The sequence below is a fragment of the Thermobia domestica genome, chromosome 12 (assembly GCF_964235325.1).
Source record: "Thermobia domestica chromosome 12, izTheDome1.hap1.1, whole genome shotgun sequence".
In the NCBI taxonomy this organism is placed as follows: Eukaryota; Metazoa; Arthropoda; class Insecta; order Zygentoma; family Lepismatidae; genus Thermobia; species Thermobia domestica.
Genome location: NC_137465.1, coordinates 14047 through 32540, shown reverse-complemented (window position 1 = coordinate 32540; position 18494 = coordinate 14047). Strand labels below are relative to the sequence as shown.

The following is an 18494-nucleotide window of genomic DNA, read 5'->3' as shown; positions in this document are numbered from 1 at the left end:
ATTTCACTATCGAATGGAAGAATTCCCATTCTCTTAAAGCCAGATTTGTTGTTTGATGGTGTCATAGAGCGTTCGTGAGCTACCCCAACACAGGCAGCAATATCGTAAATTGCCATTGGCGTTCCAGGATGATGCAGCAACCACGAATCGACACCTGCATTATAATGATCTTTAAATGAATAAAACACACACATCCAACGCCTGAAGTTTACTGTTACAGTGTGGTGGTAAAGTGACTACAATCACGCCTTTTTCTTTAGCAAAATTCAACGCCTCAATACTCAAATGACTTTCATGATTATCATATATAAAAATGGTTGGATTGTCCTTTGAAGAGCCACTGTGTTTAATGAAATGTCTCACCACTTCAGGAAAAACTTCACCTGTCATCCATCCAGAGCTAGTAACTTGCCCCAGGGTTCCGGGAGGGGCACCGCGAATCATGTGTGGCTTGAAGGTTTTTCGAGGGGAGATCATTGCTTATGGCAATGTATTTCCCGATGCACTTATAATACAGCATGTTGTAACCAAGACACCTCGTTCTCCACTCGTACTCCTACACTCGCTATCATCTGTAAGCATTTTCAAATATTTTCTCGAATGCACTTCCGTACTTGGTATCCTGCTACTTTAAATACCTCATCTTGTGTTCATGAGTTATTTACAGAATGCGACTCATAATCTTTATTTATATATCTATATGTGACCAATTGTTTATAAAACAATGTATGTACTCCTGAAGTAAAGATTATATCCGTGAACAAATAACTAATTATGCATTTAATAAGATCAACACAATATGCTGTAATGATCTCACCTTTATATTCTTTATTGACTGTCAGGACTACTGAATTCTATTAGAAGTGATATAATATTTGTGTTATTTAGACTTTTAACTTATTAGTGAATAAGTAAGTACTTACGACGTGGTGCTAAATCCGGGGATAAGAGTGTGACCACAACAAACGTCAAACATTTTTCTGGAGTTAAGTAAAGAAACCGATTTTATAACAGACGTGTAAAATAAGTATACCGTAACGACTTGAGATCACCATCATCATAAATATCGATTTAAGTAATACTACTACCACTTTTAATATTAATAATAATACAGAGAAGTTGACTAAGTTAAAATGTATGACACAGGAGTGAAAATAATCAAATGAACGAGAAAAGAGCTAGATTAATGGGGGGAGGAACTTTGTATCCTTAGAATTAATATTGAAAAAACTAAACATTTGAAAATCCATATTTCTTGAGTTATAAATATATTTTTAGAATTCAGAGTCAGTACTACAGGCACACAGTACAGAAAAATATATCGCAAAGACCAGTCATCAAAAAGAGAACAAAATTAATTAAGAAACTTCGTCAAGACGCTAGCAATACTGTACTGCCAGCGGACAAAGGCAACGCGACATTACTCATACCCACTGAAGTCTACAAGAAGATCTCGGATTTACTCAACGACTCGAATTATAGACAACTCAAGAAAGAGCCCACCTCCATTAATGAACGTAGAATTATCAACCTTCTGAAGATAACCAACACACTAGAAGAAACACGCACGAAAATTACGCCACATAATTGCCAACCACCGAGACTGTATGGGCTTCCGAAAGTACGCAAGATTGACATTCCAGTTAGATATATTCTTTGGGCGATTGGAAACTCAACTTACTGTGCGGCTAAGTACCTGACTACTCTTCTTTAACCGCTAATAGGACAGTCTGAAAAGCACGTCAAGAACTCATGTGAATTCCTGGAAATATTGAACACGACACGCATTTCTCCAGACGACATCCTAGTCACTTTTAATATGGTCTCTCTGTTTACCGGAGTCCCAGTATAAGACACGTTACATTTAATCAGTGAGCACTTTCGCCGGGGACTGTTGATTTATTCAAGATCACAATAACTTCCACATATTTCCTCTTCGACGGACAGTACTATGAACAAACGGACGACGTTGCCATGGGATTACCAGTGGCAAACTTTTTCATGGAAAGCTTCGAATAGAAAGCGCGAAATCAGCACAATTAAAGACAACGTGTTTCTATAGATATGTTGAAGATACCTTTGTCATCTGGCCTCGTGGGAGAAATGCACTGCGATCATTCCTTGAATTTCTCAACAATCAACGCAGCAACATCAAAGGCTGCATACAATTTCTAAACATCCTCATTCGTCGCAAACCTGATGGAAGTCTGGGCCACAGTGTTTACAAAAAAAAAAAAAAATACCCACACTGAACATTATCTTAATGGAAACAGCTTTCACAATACACCAAAGGGCAATACAGTCACTAGCACGCTTGCGCTTAGAGGAAAATCATCTGGGACCAAGAACGCTTCTGCAGTTAACCTGCACATCTCACGAAGACCATACTGGAGAATGGATACAATGAAAATGACATTCGATTGGTCCTTAAAAGGACCACTACAGAATCTGAGGATCCAGTCAACATTGCAGTCCTGCAATACACTGGGAAACTATCTGGAAAAATTCCTAGGAACATGAAGAGACACATCAAAATCATACACAGACCGCCTAACCTAACATAACCTACTCCGTCCAGTTAAAGACGATTTGGGTCTTAAAACACCAGGAGTATACTGCATTCCCTGCGAATACGGGAAAACTTACATAGTACAAACAGGACGAACAAAGGAATATCGATGCAAGGAGCGTGAGAGACACATCAAGCTGTTTCATCCGGAGAAATCAGCCCTGGAGGAACACAGTACAACGGGACAAAATTTTATTTTCAGACACGAAAATTATTTTAAAGAGCTCAAACCACTGGGATAGGATAATTAAACAATCTCTTACTATAATACAAGAACCCAACAATATCAACAGGGGTACAGGATTTAACCTTACCCAGACATCGGCACCAGTCATAAAGAAAGCATATATGAATACGACCAATCAGCGTTAAGCTATAGGCCATCCAATCAGAGACACTGATTCTTAAGTCCAACCCCCTTACCTCTCCTATATATATACACACGAACTGGTGTCAGTATAATCACCCTGAAGACGAGAACGGTGTCAGTTCTTGAAACGTCGACTCTATCGTCGCACTTCACCTGGTTGATATCCCTAGAACATCTCTATAATTTATTGCATTTCTGCGTAATGTGTGTCTTGAATGCAAAATTGCAAAAAAGTAAAATTTCAAATTCTAATCAATTTTGTTGTGAATAAAATAATAACCACTTGAACGTATAAGACACATTCTAAATTTGGCACAATTAGCCGGCATCCCACGTAGGAAGGCCAACTGATTTGGACACGAACAAAAATTTTTCCTCTTCATATCGTCATAAAAGTCGAAACGGAAGGGAAGAAAGAAGTAGAAACAGGAAGAACACAACGAGTCGATGAAATTAAAATTATAATATTGGGAGTTAAAAGAGGAAGCTGAAAAGCGAGAAACATAAAAGAAAAATAAAGAAAAACATTCCATTTGCCGTAGGACTGTTAGATGGAATACTTAATACCTAATCGTAAGCGTTCCAGTCGACAAGTTTTCTATCTATTTTTAGTAGTTATGAATCATCAGAGCTGGAACGCATAGGGTTAAATATAGGTAGATTACACGTTCAATTAGTTATTACTAAATCCACCAAAATGACATCAATACAATGCTAATAACCAACACATAGCTTAAAACATCCCAATGTAATGAGTTCGAGAATTCCATCCGAAACATTAAACATTACTCATCACTACTGTAACGTGTAATATTAATATTATACTTCTATTGAAAATTTTAATCGGACATAAAGAAAATTGTCAAACATATTTCAGATTTAAAAAGGTGATGTGTGTATCCGAAAAGCTTGAATCAATAAAAACTTCATCCATTAAACACTCACTACTTCACAGCACGATCCACTAAGCCCACTATGTACCTTAGCCTTAGTAAATTACTCTGATCTTCTACTCTTAGCCACCACTCTGGTCAACCGTCACCTATTATGTTCGACGTCTAAGAAACACTTGATGAAAATGACCATTATATATTTACATTTCTTATGTGTATTTATTTAAATGTAATACATGATTGAATTAAATTTTACGTGGTGAGAAGGAAGGAAACACAAAGAACTTTCACATTTCGTTTCTAATCTGAGTGTGAATCTATATGGCTAATTCCAAAACCTATATTTCCTCTACAGTAACAGCACATCACGCCATAATAATATATGCAGGTTGAATACTGGTTATAGCTTGCCTAAAGGCAAGAGTCAAAACGGTAAAATGAAGTCATTTCCTACACAAGTCAGTTACTGTAGCAGAAAGTCTTAACTATTTTCGTTCTTCATTCTCTCTTTTGTCTCGCACTTTCTATTAAAAGTATTCTACTTGAAAATCTTAAAATTTTGCGTTAATAAATTTCTTAAAGTCAATCATTGAAATAATTTAATGCTTACTTATTAAATAAACGTACAACAGCACACATTATATTAATAGTGTTTGCCCCAATTTCATTAAACAATTACAAAGTACCAGTTTCGATATTTCTCATTAAACGGTTATGTGATTAATTATTATTTAAACACAAAGAAAAAACCCTAAAGTTATAACTTGAAAACATTTCGTTATAGAATAGGTATTGCTGTCTATACCTAAGCAAAATGAAGTATGGAAGTAATGTATTCGCCTGAAAAAGTCGAAAGAGAGTAGTTAAGTTTTCATAACTTTCTTCTCTTTGTAATGTTATCAAATCCTATTCGATTTCAATTGAATTTTAATCCTCTTAGATTCTCTTACCTTGGGCTTCTTAACTGTCAACATTTATTTGTATAATGGTTATTTTAAGTTTAAACATCCTATGTTTATAAACCCAGGCTAAAGAAAAAGGTAAAACGAATAACAATAGTGCAATGAGGAAAGTGAGAACCAAATCAGAATTCCAAGAAATCGAAGGAATCTATCGCGATTTGGGACAGAAACCGTAGTCCCAATGCCGGAAGTGATCACACTTCCAGTGAGCAAACTTGACCCAATAACATGGTCAGTGTTCAAAGAACAAATGAAAACGTTTTTTTAACAGATCACATTATTTTGCCTGCTAATGTCATACAAAAGTAACAAGAAAAAAACCTTTTATCTATAAGCTTTACAAACGGTACAAGTGCATATTATGAGACACTCCATCTAAAGATATAGCCTTCTGAGAAAAGAACTTTTACCAGTTAAAAAAATAGGCTACTTGTAAAAGAGGAAAAGGTGAATTTATGGTTGGTCTAGTAAGAGTTCGTTTGTGATACATCAATATTAAGGATATCACAATAAGTGAAAGGATTCTGTAACGTTAACAATCTTATAAAAAAAAAAAAAACTTGATAATTCCGTCGTGTGATCCACATTTGGTAGTTTTAATTACCCAGGTGTTTTGTATATAAACTAATGTTACAGTTTCAAAACCGATATATAAATGAATATTAAAATATGATTTTTATATCATGAAATCTTTTGAGTGAGAGGGGAAAGATACAAATAATTCGGCGAGGTACTGTTCGCTGTAATAGGAAAAGAATTACCGAATACTGACATTACTCAGAAGCGTGTAGGTATTCAATCCTGATATTCAAGCCCTGGTGCAAGGTGGTTTATAGCAATTTACCATTACCTTTGCATAATTATCTCAGTGCCGAACAGTCTTACCTTTTACAACGCTATGCATTAGGTTGAATTATTTATGTGTTCAAATGTTCGCGATTCCAATAACACAGTTTAAGGTAAAGGAAAAATGAATACTTAGCAAAGTATTGCAAGTGTTGAAAAGAAATATTTATACAAAACATATCCGAGGTGAAATAAACGCATTTAAACGTACCTCAGGGCCTGTACATTGCAACCAGCTTCTCGATTATTGTTTTCTTGAACATCCTCTTCGTCATCGTTCTTGTTTCCAATAGTGGCATACATGTGACTGCTTGATCCTTCTGTGATGTTTGTAAGATCGGGAGATGTTGGCCTGATGTTACTGTGAAAACGTTCGGTACTTGCAAATACATCAGCCGTTGGTAAGCGCTGCACCAAACATATTGCTTTCCAAGTTAGCTTCCAATCTGATATCGTTTCATGTTCATTCTCTCCTTCCGCACTTTCTCGTTTCTTATATTCCACAAGTACTGCAAGAGGGTCTTTATGGTCATTAGTGTTACTAGTACATAGCTTATAATTACATTCTTTAAATGACTCATTTTCTGTTTTTATTTCACCTTTAATACGATTGTTTTCTGTTTTTATTTCAATTTTATTACAGTCAAAGTTGAAATAATGTGAAGCCATTTCGGTCATATAAAATTGTTCACGTCGGAGATTTGAAACCTTCAGCAGTTAATGTTCGAGAAAAACCAATAGATCTGAAACCAATAAGAAAAATATTATTCGCTTTAACAAAATTTATGAGCGGGACAGAAGAAAACAACGGTAATTGCCGCATCAGGTGAAATTTAGTAGTGGGTGGAATTGTTTGTAATCACACTAGGGATGTAAAAAGTACTGAAAGCAGTACTTTAAAATATCCGAAATTTTGCTACTACTTATACCAAAATAATGATATAGGGGAGGGTAGTCCACAGTGTGACATTGTATACATTGAGAGAATTAAGTTTTCTCTGTAGCTTTTCGAGTTTGACGCCAGGTGTCTCCCTCAGTTGGAACCCTATCAGTTCGCAGTCAGTTGCTTAGTCGGTTTGTGCATGGTGTGGACGAGTGAGGAAATACAGGTTTTTATTTTTTCACTTCTAAAGTTACGACTATTGTTGATTTAAGGCAATTGTTACAAAATGCCGTCACATCCTATTATATTATTGTGATGGAACAATTCAAAAGAGGCATGATTTGTTTCGGTTCACAGCGGGTGAAAGTAGTCACTCGCTCTTGTTAATTGAGTCGACTTGTTTTGTTAACCTTCTGAAAAGTACACGTTGAGACACAGACATGTAGTACATAGTCAGATGGCGTCTCAGTGAGTACCATGCATAAATACGAAACATGTCACTAAATATATTTGAGAGCAGGCCTCCAGAAGTGTGCCTATTAAAGGAATAAAGCCTAGCCTATAGCTACAAGCAGTATGCGAATTAACGGGAACTTTTTAGGGGGATGAAGTGTACATATATTTCAGAAATTAATATAAGGAAAAACAAATTTATTATGGATATCCAATCCATGTCTAGTTTTACAGGTGGTTTCGCCTCATCCTCAATAATTCGCACACTGGCTACAACACATTACTAATATTGTGATCGAAATTCTAGTAAGTGCGTTAAGAAAGATGCCTTTTTTTAGTAGATTATTGGACTTTGGGCCTATCTTTCTTTCCTATTCTTGAGTCCATCCCCTTTTCTCTCTAGTTTCTAGATGCGCTACTACCAGTCGATCAGGTTCATGAAGTTTGTCTACATAATCTTGATCAATTTATTAAAACAAGAGAATTAAAAAAAATGGAACGTATGCAAACAAGTGGCTGGACAATCAAGTGTTTTATATTTGTTCGAATGTAATCCAAAGCAATATTTTCGCTCACGGCGTCATTGTCACGTCTGTTTCAAACGTTTACGCACAAACTCTGTGTTACTTTACGGGATAGTGGGTGCAGGGCCGTAATCAGGATACGTGGCTCCCGGGGCAAGAATTGTTTCCAGGTCACCAAAAATATGGATTGAGTCAAAAACATTAGATGTAACGTTTGAAAACTATTTATTTGAAGCCCTCCCAACAAGGCGCCACCGGAACACATGCAACTATAATTTTCCCTAGGTTTGGTGGTCTGGTGATAAAATGGTTCTCGAGCACATAGGCCAGCGTTTCCCAACCGGTGTGCCGCGGCACACTGGTGTGCCGTGAATGGGCCGCTGGTGTGCCGCGAGTAAATCGAAACAAAATTATTAATTCTATAGCAATTATATTGCTAGACATAGGGAAAAATGTATATTTGTATTTCACATTACTATGAACCTCTAATACGAATCTACAATTTTAAGTTTCATACCGCGTTACTTTTCTGTACATTTTTAAAATTGAAAAAAGTATTTGTTATCATTGTTATGGCCATTATTCCTTCTTTATTGATGCAGGCTATTTCGTAACTTGAAATTTTAAATATTCAATCCTTTTGACAAAACAAACATGCATACCAATTACCTACATTTGTGTTTTAAAAGTAAAAGAGATTTGTTTGTTCGTTCGTTATTTAGTGATTTTCCTTCTTAGTGAAAGGTTGGATACAGTTTTCGAAAAAGAAAACGTATTTTCGAAAACCTAAGTCCTATATTTCATTGTAATTGTTTTCTATTTTTAAATTAGAATGAAAAGTAAACATAATGGTTTACCACGGTGGAAAACCAGTGATCGAGCTTTCTAGTCTGTGAGGAGATCAGTAATCACAGAAACAGACCACGGTATTTTATATTTACATATAATGAAATCTACTAGTGTGCCGCGAGAATTCAAGTTACACCCGTAGTGTGCCGCAAACTGAAAAAGGTTGGGAAACGCTGACATAGGTTATTCCGAAAATTGCAATAAAATATCTTCGACAAAACATTCATTTCACGGCATAGCTGAATCCCTATCTGTATCTACATTACACTAGCAACTACTTAGTGTTGAATAGCTTTTCATTTCCACGAGAGGCCTACCTACTAGGAACAGCGCAGGTGCGTTAAAGAACTACTCGAGTTCCTCTGTGATATGGTAACAAATCTTACATAATCTAACTTTTCCCATCCTGTGTAGCCTTTTTTGTATGCTTAGTATACTAATGTAAGGAACTTACTTCCTCGTCTTTAACATGCTTTCTTTATTTTTAGGTTCATTATGGTGAGGCGGCGAGGTATTCCAAGAAAGATAGGAAATAATGATCTGCAACAAATGGAAGAAGCAGTGAAATTGGTACTGGAACAGAAGTACTCATTACGAAAAGCAGCAAAGGAGAAGAAGCTGTCCTTTCAAACACTATTTCACTACGTCAAGAAGAAGAGAAATAATCCTGACGTCCCAATCAAGATGCAACCGAACTATAGTGTTCGCAAGACATTATCTGAATTGGAAGAAAAGAGTCTAGCAGAGTACGCCGTTTCGTGCAGCAAGTTAAGCTATGGATTGACAACAAGAGCACTACGTGAGTTGGCATACGAAATGGCAGTTAGAAATGAAGTCAAAATACCGGAAACATGGAAAGAACACAAATGGGTAGGTGTAGAGTGGATGCGAGGGCTTTTGTACCGAAACCCAAACCTTAGCGTAAGACAAACAGAGCGCTGTGGTGTATTAACAGCTTTCAGTGAGGGAAATGTCAATGCGTTTTTTGAAAACTTAAATGGGGTGTATAGTCGTTTTCCTCAGTTTGCTAATGGATCGCGTGTTTTCAATTTGGATGAAACAGGCGTAACAACAGTCCAAAATTAAAAAAAAAAGAAGTCATAGCACAGGAAGGGACAAAACCAGTCAACAAATGTACTAGTGGAGAGAAGGGAGAATCAGTGACAGTGACAGCAATAGTCTCAGCAATTGGAACGTTTCTTCCTCCTGTAACGCTCTTTCCGAGGAAAAACTTTAAACCGCACATGCTAAATGGAGCTCCTCCAGGAAACTTAGGATTAGCAAATCCCTTAGGATGGATGACAGCAGACATATTTCCAGAAGTTCTTCAACACTTTATTCAATATTCACCTAATTCAAAGGAAAATCCGTCTTTGTTAATTTTCGATAATCACAAAAGCCACGTTTCTCTCCGCGTAAACGATATGCCAAAGAGCGCTGGTGTTACCATACTTACGATACCTCCATAGTGCAGTAACAAGTTATAGCCTCTAGATGTCTCCGTGTTTGGACCTTTAAAAGTGTACTACAACGCTGCAGTTGATTCTTGGTTGTTGAGAAATCCAGGTGTTTCCTTGCCTATTTACCAAATTGCAGCATGTGTTGGCGAAGCACTTACACCAACTAACATCGTTGCAGGCTTCAAAGCCAATGAAATTTATCCCTTTGATCAGGACATCTTTGACCCCTCAGATTTTTTTACCTTGAACAGTAACGACGACACCGGAAGCATCAACATCCTCCATATTCAGCACTCTAAGTAACACATCAGCAAAATCAACACTCCCCAACAGTTCAACAACGACTCAATGTGATAAGGATTACGAGCAGTGCAATATCTCCCAAACTTTAAAGGAGGGTACCTATGGAAAAACATTTGTTTCGCCAGCTGAGTTTCGTGGTTTTCCGATAGCAGAAAGTAAGAAAAACAATACTGGAAAACGCCGAACTGGAAAAAGACAGACACTTCGGAGTGAGCTCTACTCGCAAGCCAAATCCAGAAAACAAAATCAACTGGAACAAAAGAAAAAAAAGCACATTGCTTGTAACTTATTTGACGATACCGAAAGTGACGAACCTTCGATTAATGACAACATTGACACCATCCTGAGTGGTTCGGATGATGATAATGATGCGTGAGATCTTCTTTCAGAAGACTACCTAAGTGAATTCGCCGATTTAGATCGTGTGCCAGTTCCAGGTGATTTTGCTCTCGTGCGTTTCCCAAAGGATGTGTTCTATGTCGCTGAAATATTCAATCCCTCAAGAAAAGAAGGTGAATGTAGTTTCCTATTTAAGGAAAAGTGCTAAAGTGGTGCGTTTGTGAAGCCTATCGTACAAGATATAGCAGTAGTTGGTCCATCTGATATTGCTACGGTTCTGCCTAAACCGCTTCCAATGCAAACTAAGAGATTCGAAGGTTTCATCAAGTTCCCTTTTAGTTTTGGAAGCATAAATTTGCGTTAAGACATTTTTTGCACATGTTTGCGAATTGTTGACGTTGTCGATATCATATTATTCTTAAGCCTATGCTATAGTTTTTTCAGTAGAGCAGATTAATTTTCCCTGTTGTGCCTTAACAGATCTAAATACAAACTAAGAGACTGAAAGATTTCATAATTTCCTTTTAGCTTTTGGAAGCATAGATTTCCATTAAGACATTTTGCACATGTTTGTTTGTATTGTTTACAATATCGATGTCACATTTTTTTTACTTGAGTAGCATAGGCTTTGTGCACAAGGAAACATTTCCACTGTTAGGCTGCTTAATTAAAATCTTTCGTGTTTTCAGGCTCTTTCACAAGAGAATATTAATGCATGCATTAGTTTGCTTTGAAAACGTAAATCTTTTTCAAAGGGAATTAATGAATACATTGTTACGCGTTTGCAAAAAGCAGGAAAACATGGAGAAAACTTCAAAAGCCTGAAAGTGTAAGTGTTCGCTTGTGTACATAAACTTCTATTTGTTGTTATAATTAGTCTAAAAACAATAGTTAGAAGCACAAATGTATTTACTAACTTGAGTCTCACTGTGCACTACTATTGGTACACAGTGAAACATTAGGGCCTAGGTTATTTTTCGCTTCCTCCCACATATACTATGAAACCATTTTTTGGTAAAATGTATCTAAAATTCTAGCTGAGATATACCCTCAAAAAATGGCTACTTCACTTTTTGCACTCTTTTAATATAATAAATACACGCCAGAAAAAAAAATTTGTCTCACTGTGGACTACTCTCCCCAACCTAAAAGCCGAAAATACAGAACTATACAGAAATATGGAAATACTCATCAATATACGATTTTTTAAATTTAACCCCACGTCAAAGAAAAACCTAACCTATTAATTTCTTCTACTTACATACGAGATATCATAGACCTATATCTTCTTTTTCCATATCATTATAATTGTCTTATACATTATTACATTTTATCGAGATACGACTCTTGCTTTTTTCTCTTTTATTTAAATATACTTACCAATACTCAACATAGATCACTGTTGCATGAACACAGAAAACGCCAAACTAAAATATTTTCTACTATATCACTACCATATATTTTTTTTAATAAAACATGACAGCAATGTTATACAAATTTTAGCGTATCTGGAAAATAGAAAATGAAATGAAATTTTGAGTTTTACGTCCCACGGTTATGCCGGCTAGGCTAAAGGAGACGGAGATGATCAGAAATGAATGAAATGAAGAAAGTGGGAGGAAAACGGCAGAACCCCGAGGAAACCCACGCACACAGTGTTTGTCCACGACAAATTTCACTTGGCGGGAGCAGGGTTTGAACCCGCAACAACATGCTCCAGAGGTGAGCACTCTACCACGGAGCCACCGCGACCCTATCTGGAAAATAGAGATAATCGAAATAGTAGTTATTACGTCACTTCGCATAACTATGCGTTACGTTAAGAAACTATGCACACAATTTTTAAAGAAATGTATATATTTCTTTAAAAACCCTTGAGATATTTGGTTAGACTGAATATGGTTAGCTTAGGTTACGCGAAGCGGCACTAGCACCGGCAGCCAGTGGGACTATTTCGTGGGACGGAAAATAAAGAAAATGAGGATATTCCAGCTTTTATCCCCTAGCATATACCCAGGTGCATTGCTGGGACCTGGGAGGAAATTTATTTCCCTTTCTATGCTTTGTTTTCTAAATTATAAGAACCATATAACTAATTACTTTGATTTATTATTATTTACTTCTAGATTATAAATTATTTGGGGGTTAAAAATTAAACTTCATTAACTGTACTTTATATAACAAATTAATAATATGATTCTTTAAGTTCCGTTTCCATTTGTACTAGAAAGAAGCAAAGTACTAACCATGAACAGATGGTTGAAAGGAACCAGTTTGTAAAGTAACGTAGAAACTCTGTAGAAATACAAATGAAGTACCACGAACCAAGTTTAGTCATAGACGTCGGTCTGTCTGCTGTTCGAAAAGAATGTGCGTGTAGCCGGTGGCGTCTGCTTGGTGATTTTTCGATCGAAGAATATCGATTTCCGTCTTAGAAGAAACTGCATCATAAACAATCTCCTTGCAGTTTACTTGACGAGATTAGTATCATATTTATTTATTTTATTGCTTGTTAAACTTTAGAAACTGTGGTCCTTATGACAGTGGCGTAACAAGAACAGGTGAGGGCAGTGGACAATGAAGGAAGAAGACAACGGTAGTTGCTACTTCAGGTGAAATTGAGTAAGTGCTTGGAATTGTTTATGATCAAACTAGGGATATAAAAAGTACTGGAAGCAGTACTTTAAAATATCCGAAAATTTGTTACTACTTATAACGATATGCCTAAATGCTAAAAATACAGAACTTAACAGAAATATCGAAATACTCTTCAATATACGATTTTTTAAAATTTTATCCCTTGTGAAAGGAAAACCTATTACTTTCTTCTACTTACATATGAAATATCATAGGCCTATATGTTGTTTTTTCATTATCATTATAATTTTCTTATACATTATTACGTTATCGAGGTACGATTCTTGCTTTTTTTTTCAAATAAATTTACCAATACTCAACGTACGATCAGTGTTGCATGAGCACAGGAAACGCCAAAACTAAAATATCTTCTACTATATTACTAGCTTATATTATTTAAATAAAAGGTGAGGGCAATGCTATACAAATTTTCCAATTAAAATGGATAACATTTTCAAGATGTGTCGTAATATGTTATGGAGATTTGCTTGTTCTATCCAGCCATTTACCTTTACTCAAATGCATGTAGCATAAGCAATTTCTACTTAAATTTATCGTTGTCGCCTGTTTTAATTTGCTTCTCCAGTATTTAATTCTTTACATTTCTTCTAATAACTTATTGTATTTTTTGGTTTATTGGTTCTATTTGCGTTTAGCGTCCAATTTTGTAGCAATGATATATGAAACATAGACATACTGGTTAAGGTTGGATCCTAATATGAGTTCTTACCAGAAATGAACATGACGCACAGAATAACCTTAGACTATCTATAGAGATCTTGTAACATATACAATGGGGCTCCCTCCTAATCCTTTTACAGTCCAGCGCTACCTAAATTACATTAACAAAAGAACAAACGTATTATGAGAATGCGTAAATGGTATATTTTACTGAACTGAAACATTTAAAAAATAGACACCCGCTCGCATGTTTTTTTTTTTTTTTTTTTTTTTTTTTGCTAAGTAATGATGTTTTTTCATATTTCAAACACCAAAATCAATCCCAGTCAAATCTTAATACGGAACTACCCAATGGACATATATATCAACAATTAATTTGATAACATTTAAAACTTAAGTAAAACAAAAAGGCAAGAGAAATATGTTACCTTTCTTTTTAACCAAATTTTTCAAATAAACTTACTTTAATAAAATAAATCCCTGTTCATATTAATAGCCTTTTTACAACTTAAAAGTTTCTTTCTTCGTATGACGAATAAATAATAATTACCTCGGAGCTGATGTAGTTTTGGCGCACAGTTTCGAAGATTTACATGTAAAATAGAACACTTTGCATAGAAAGACATGACAACAGATATCTTTAAGGAACAAATCACTGCAAGCAACAAAATTTAATATAAAATAATAGAGTTGTATTTTAGGTTTACAAGTGTCTTGGTAGTACCGTAAACATTACAACTGCTATATGACGCATTAAATAAGTAAATGCATATGCTAAAGGGCTCTATTAGATGCTACTTTCCACGAGCGGTGTATTTCTATATAGTGTACAGACGCTGTATTGTATCTTTGCAAGTGTAGCGTTACTAGTATGAAACAACTGCAAGTGCTAATGAAACATGTATCAAACCACTTGTCTCCGAGTTCGTTTACTCTTATAACCATCTACTCTGACACGTCTGCTCCCATTTCACACAGCCCCGCACACGTCCTGCTACGACTCGGGTAAAGTGCATTTGTGCTTTTTAGTGGCTGCCTAGCACAGGTCGGTGATCTTTTGCACTGTAGTTGTTACATTATACATTCAGAAGCTGTATTTATACGCAAATCGTAAAAGAATTGTAATTTTTCAACAATTACCCATAGAACTTTATCTAGTTCAAGCGACATATTTTCATGTTAACAATCGCAAATCCTTCAGGGGACAATAAGAAGGAAATTAGTAAAACTGATATATTGTTTCCCCAATTATTTCGAGTAGAGGTCTTAAAGTAAATCTGCACGATTTTCTCAACCTTACAGGCAAACAATCGTATATTATTTCCTCCTTTTACAAATATTGGTTTCACTCAGATATGACTGTTAGTACTTTATATCACAGTTGCCTGATAAGCTTCATCTCAAGTTTCTTTTTCTACGCCAGTGAATGTTTCCTCCCGGAGCTACAAAACTTTCCCCGGAGGTTTTTCCGATCGGACTGAAGTATGGTTACAGGTGCTTTCGCAGTATTTCTTTTAATCTTAGGCAGAAATCTACTCTACTAATCACTACTACAATTTATTTTCCAATGACATATTACCACTAAGTATTAAAGACGTATGCGTACGGAGTGGCCGAACATACTGAGACTGTGCTCACATAAAGACATGTTTGCAATCCAGATTTATATTGTTTTCCTTCGTAATTGTACAAAGTTAGCAATCTAAAATTATACCCTGGATTTCATAGATCTTAATTTAGTTACTAGATGAAGCGGAAATCGTCCGTACTATTCTGTTGGAGTTCTTGTCTGAAAGCGATTGTATCTCGTCTTAGCACAAAAACGGCGAGAAAATATATCTGACAATGTCATTCCCACAAATTTGGCAAAGGAATTTAGTGAACGTGCGGGCCGGTAATCTTTTTGCTACAGAGGCATTTCACACGTATCAATGGATTTGATCAAATTTTGCATACTGTATAACAGAACTAGCAGCAGTAAATTATCTCCTTTGGACTTACGAAAATTATTTGCGAGTGATTGATTGTAGGAATGAGGGAACCTTAGGAGGAATCTTTCCCAAGACAGGCAATTACTAGGACCCACACCAGAGCACGAGATTCGCAGTGTCTGAATCAGTTACAAGGCATTCGTGTTGTTTGGTGGCACTTTAGCACAAATTGGTTTTTCTTTTTATTGTGGGTATTTTGTCGTACCGAGTATTTACACACAAATCATGAAAAAGGTTGTATTTTAAACAAGTATTCGTGCAGTTTTACTATACAAATCCATTGTATAAGTAGTTAAAGCAGTAAGAGTAGTAGTAGGAACGGGTTAGAAGCCCCACAGGGAACTTTCTGTTCTCGACATAAAATGAGCAAATTTAAGAATTGGCCAAATGTTTCCGTTGGATGCATATAGTAAAGTGGCACCAACATTATTTCTGGTGAATCCCGTGAATTCCATCAATGCTAAGTAGAATTTTGTGATGAGAGCGAAAAATTCTGGAGGAAACGAAATACGAAATTTTTACGTGAAATACTAACTCGGAGTAAACTTTAATATACTCGAACCACCTACGCATCAACAAGTAGGACGATTCAGTATAGTAGTGTAAGATAGAGATAAGTAACATAGAGGTAGGAACGGGTTAGCTTAACCTTAGGGTAGTTTTGACCCATTTTAAGTTTTTTTTTTTTTTTTTTTTTTTTTTCGAGTGAGTATACAAGCTGGTGCAGGCACTGTAAAGTTAAACCCTAACTTGATTTGTAAACATGGAATAAATTCACGTTGCTACATTGTGAATTTTATACCCTCACGTTTTGTATATTTTCTTCTACAAACACACTAACGGTTAAAAAAATAATGGCTCAGAGATTACACATTGGACATTATTGCTGTATCGCCGGACCAACTTCAAAATCGTAAAAATGGACCAAATTGTACTGCATTCAGTTACATTTGGTTATAATGCGTTAAGTTACGTTACATTACGTTATTAGGCATGCGGTTTTACTATACGGATAAACAGTTTAAGTAGTAGTAGTAGTACGAGTAGGGGTATAGTAGTGATCCGCAAATTCCCGGGAATATTCCCTGGGAATCTTCCCAGGAAAATATTCAAAAATTGGAATATTCCGGGAATTTATGTACAAACAAAAAGAAAATTGCATTCTATTGCTATATTATGATTACTAAATAAAATTCGTTTTTTTAAATCAGAGTATATTTGTCACTGTTATCTCCAGAAGATTTTTTAAAACGTATATTCTGAATGGTCTCCAGAAGATTCTTTAAAACGTATATTCTAAATGGTATTATGTTGTTTTATTATATTTAGAGAGTATGCATAAATGTATATTTATTAGAAATATGTCTTATGCGAGTAAATATGTTAAAAAGATTTGGTATAAAAAGTCCACAAACTTCTACACTGCTGAACACTTTAAATTTACATTTTAGTGAATTTTCTAAACTTGACCCTACTACTGATATTGTAAACACATTAATTACTTACGTCATAAAGAAATTAGATTATGTAACTGCCACAAGATACTTAGTCTGTCGAAAAATTCCTAAGGTTGCCCAGTGTAAATAATGGCATGTATACAGAATATTGATTGAAGTACACTGTGCTTTGTTACTGTGTACTATGAAATCACTAATTTAAGATTAGGATATAGTATACATGAAGCTGCATCCGTTCCCGAAGGAGCAGGACGCTCATACTTTTAGGGATTATTCATTGAGTATGTACGAACTTACAAAGGGGGTAACAAAGCGACTTTTATTTACTTATCGACTGATAAGATACTGCATGTGTAGTGCCCTTGTACTTTATCTATGATATGTGTGTGGGGGGAGAGAATTTAACGCATATCGAATGTCTTGTGCACGCGGATATTTCTTACTATTGCACTACGTAGAAAATTTATGGTATTTCATGTAGAAGTAGTGATAGAACACAGAAGAAACGCAGATCAGGGGGTTCTCATGTATACTATTACCTAAGATTATTTACAATATTTACTGTGTTACAAAAATTCTGTAACAACGCTTGGCACATATATACACAGGTAATGAAGAACAAAACAAATCCTAATTAACACAGGTCCGGAAACGCCAGAACTAACGAAACATCCTGAGATGCAATCCTAATTTTGATAACATTATATTTTAAATGTGTATGTAATTACAGCTACAGAGATTCCCTTATTCCATGTCTCATCCTTCCTCAGAGAGCGAAATTCGAGTCAAAGACGACATGTATTACTAAGGGTTGTTCGGTGTGGATTGATAGTACTATTGCGCACCACTAGGTAATACTAGTACTAGTAGGAAGGTGTTAGAAGCACCGCAGGGGTTGTTTGGGTTCTGTTCTCGATATAATATGGGCAAATTAAAGACTTACACAATTTTTTTCTGTACATTTTACAACCTATGGATCCGTTCCGTACAGCAAAACAACTGTACCTCTCCGCCAAATAGTCCATCCGCCTTCACATAGAGCAGTGATGCCAATTCCCTCAGAGCCGTTTTCCCTTCACAAGCTTTAGAATTTCCCTTTTCCGGACAAAATTTATCTTCATCCAAACCGTTCAAGTACTGTACTTACTTAGTAAACGTATTTTCCATCGTTTTCGCTTTCACCCCCTCATCCCCAATCTTATAACCATGTACAAGTAGATACCTGACAGCCTTACTTTGAGCTTATTCAGAATTTGAACTTGATTTGTTGTTTAGGT

At 35.8% G+C, this 18494-nt stretch overlaps 1 protein-coding gene across 10 annotated transcripts in view; it reads right to left on the bottom strand.

The window, feature by feature from the left end:
* LOC145666288 (uncharacterized) overlaps positions 1-18277 on the bottom strand; it is a 42209-nt gene extending 23932 nt beyond the window's left edge. Inside the window, exons 1-3 of one of the 10 annotated variants that reach the window (XM_081733362.1) lie at positions 18161-18204; positions 13819-13920; positions 5852-6149 (exon numbers count right to left, since the gene is read on the bottom strand). In XM_081733362.1, coding sequence (XP_081589488.1) covers positions 5852-6149; positions 13819-13831 — 311 coding nt within the window. In that variant the 5' untranslated portion in view covers positions 13832-13920; positions 18161-18204. The other 9 variants (XM_081733354.1, XM_081733361.1, XM_081733355.1 and 6 more) reach the window with 9 other exon arrangements.
* Positions 18278-18494: the final 217 nt, after the last annotated feature.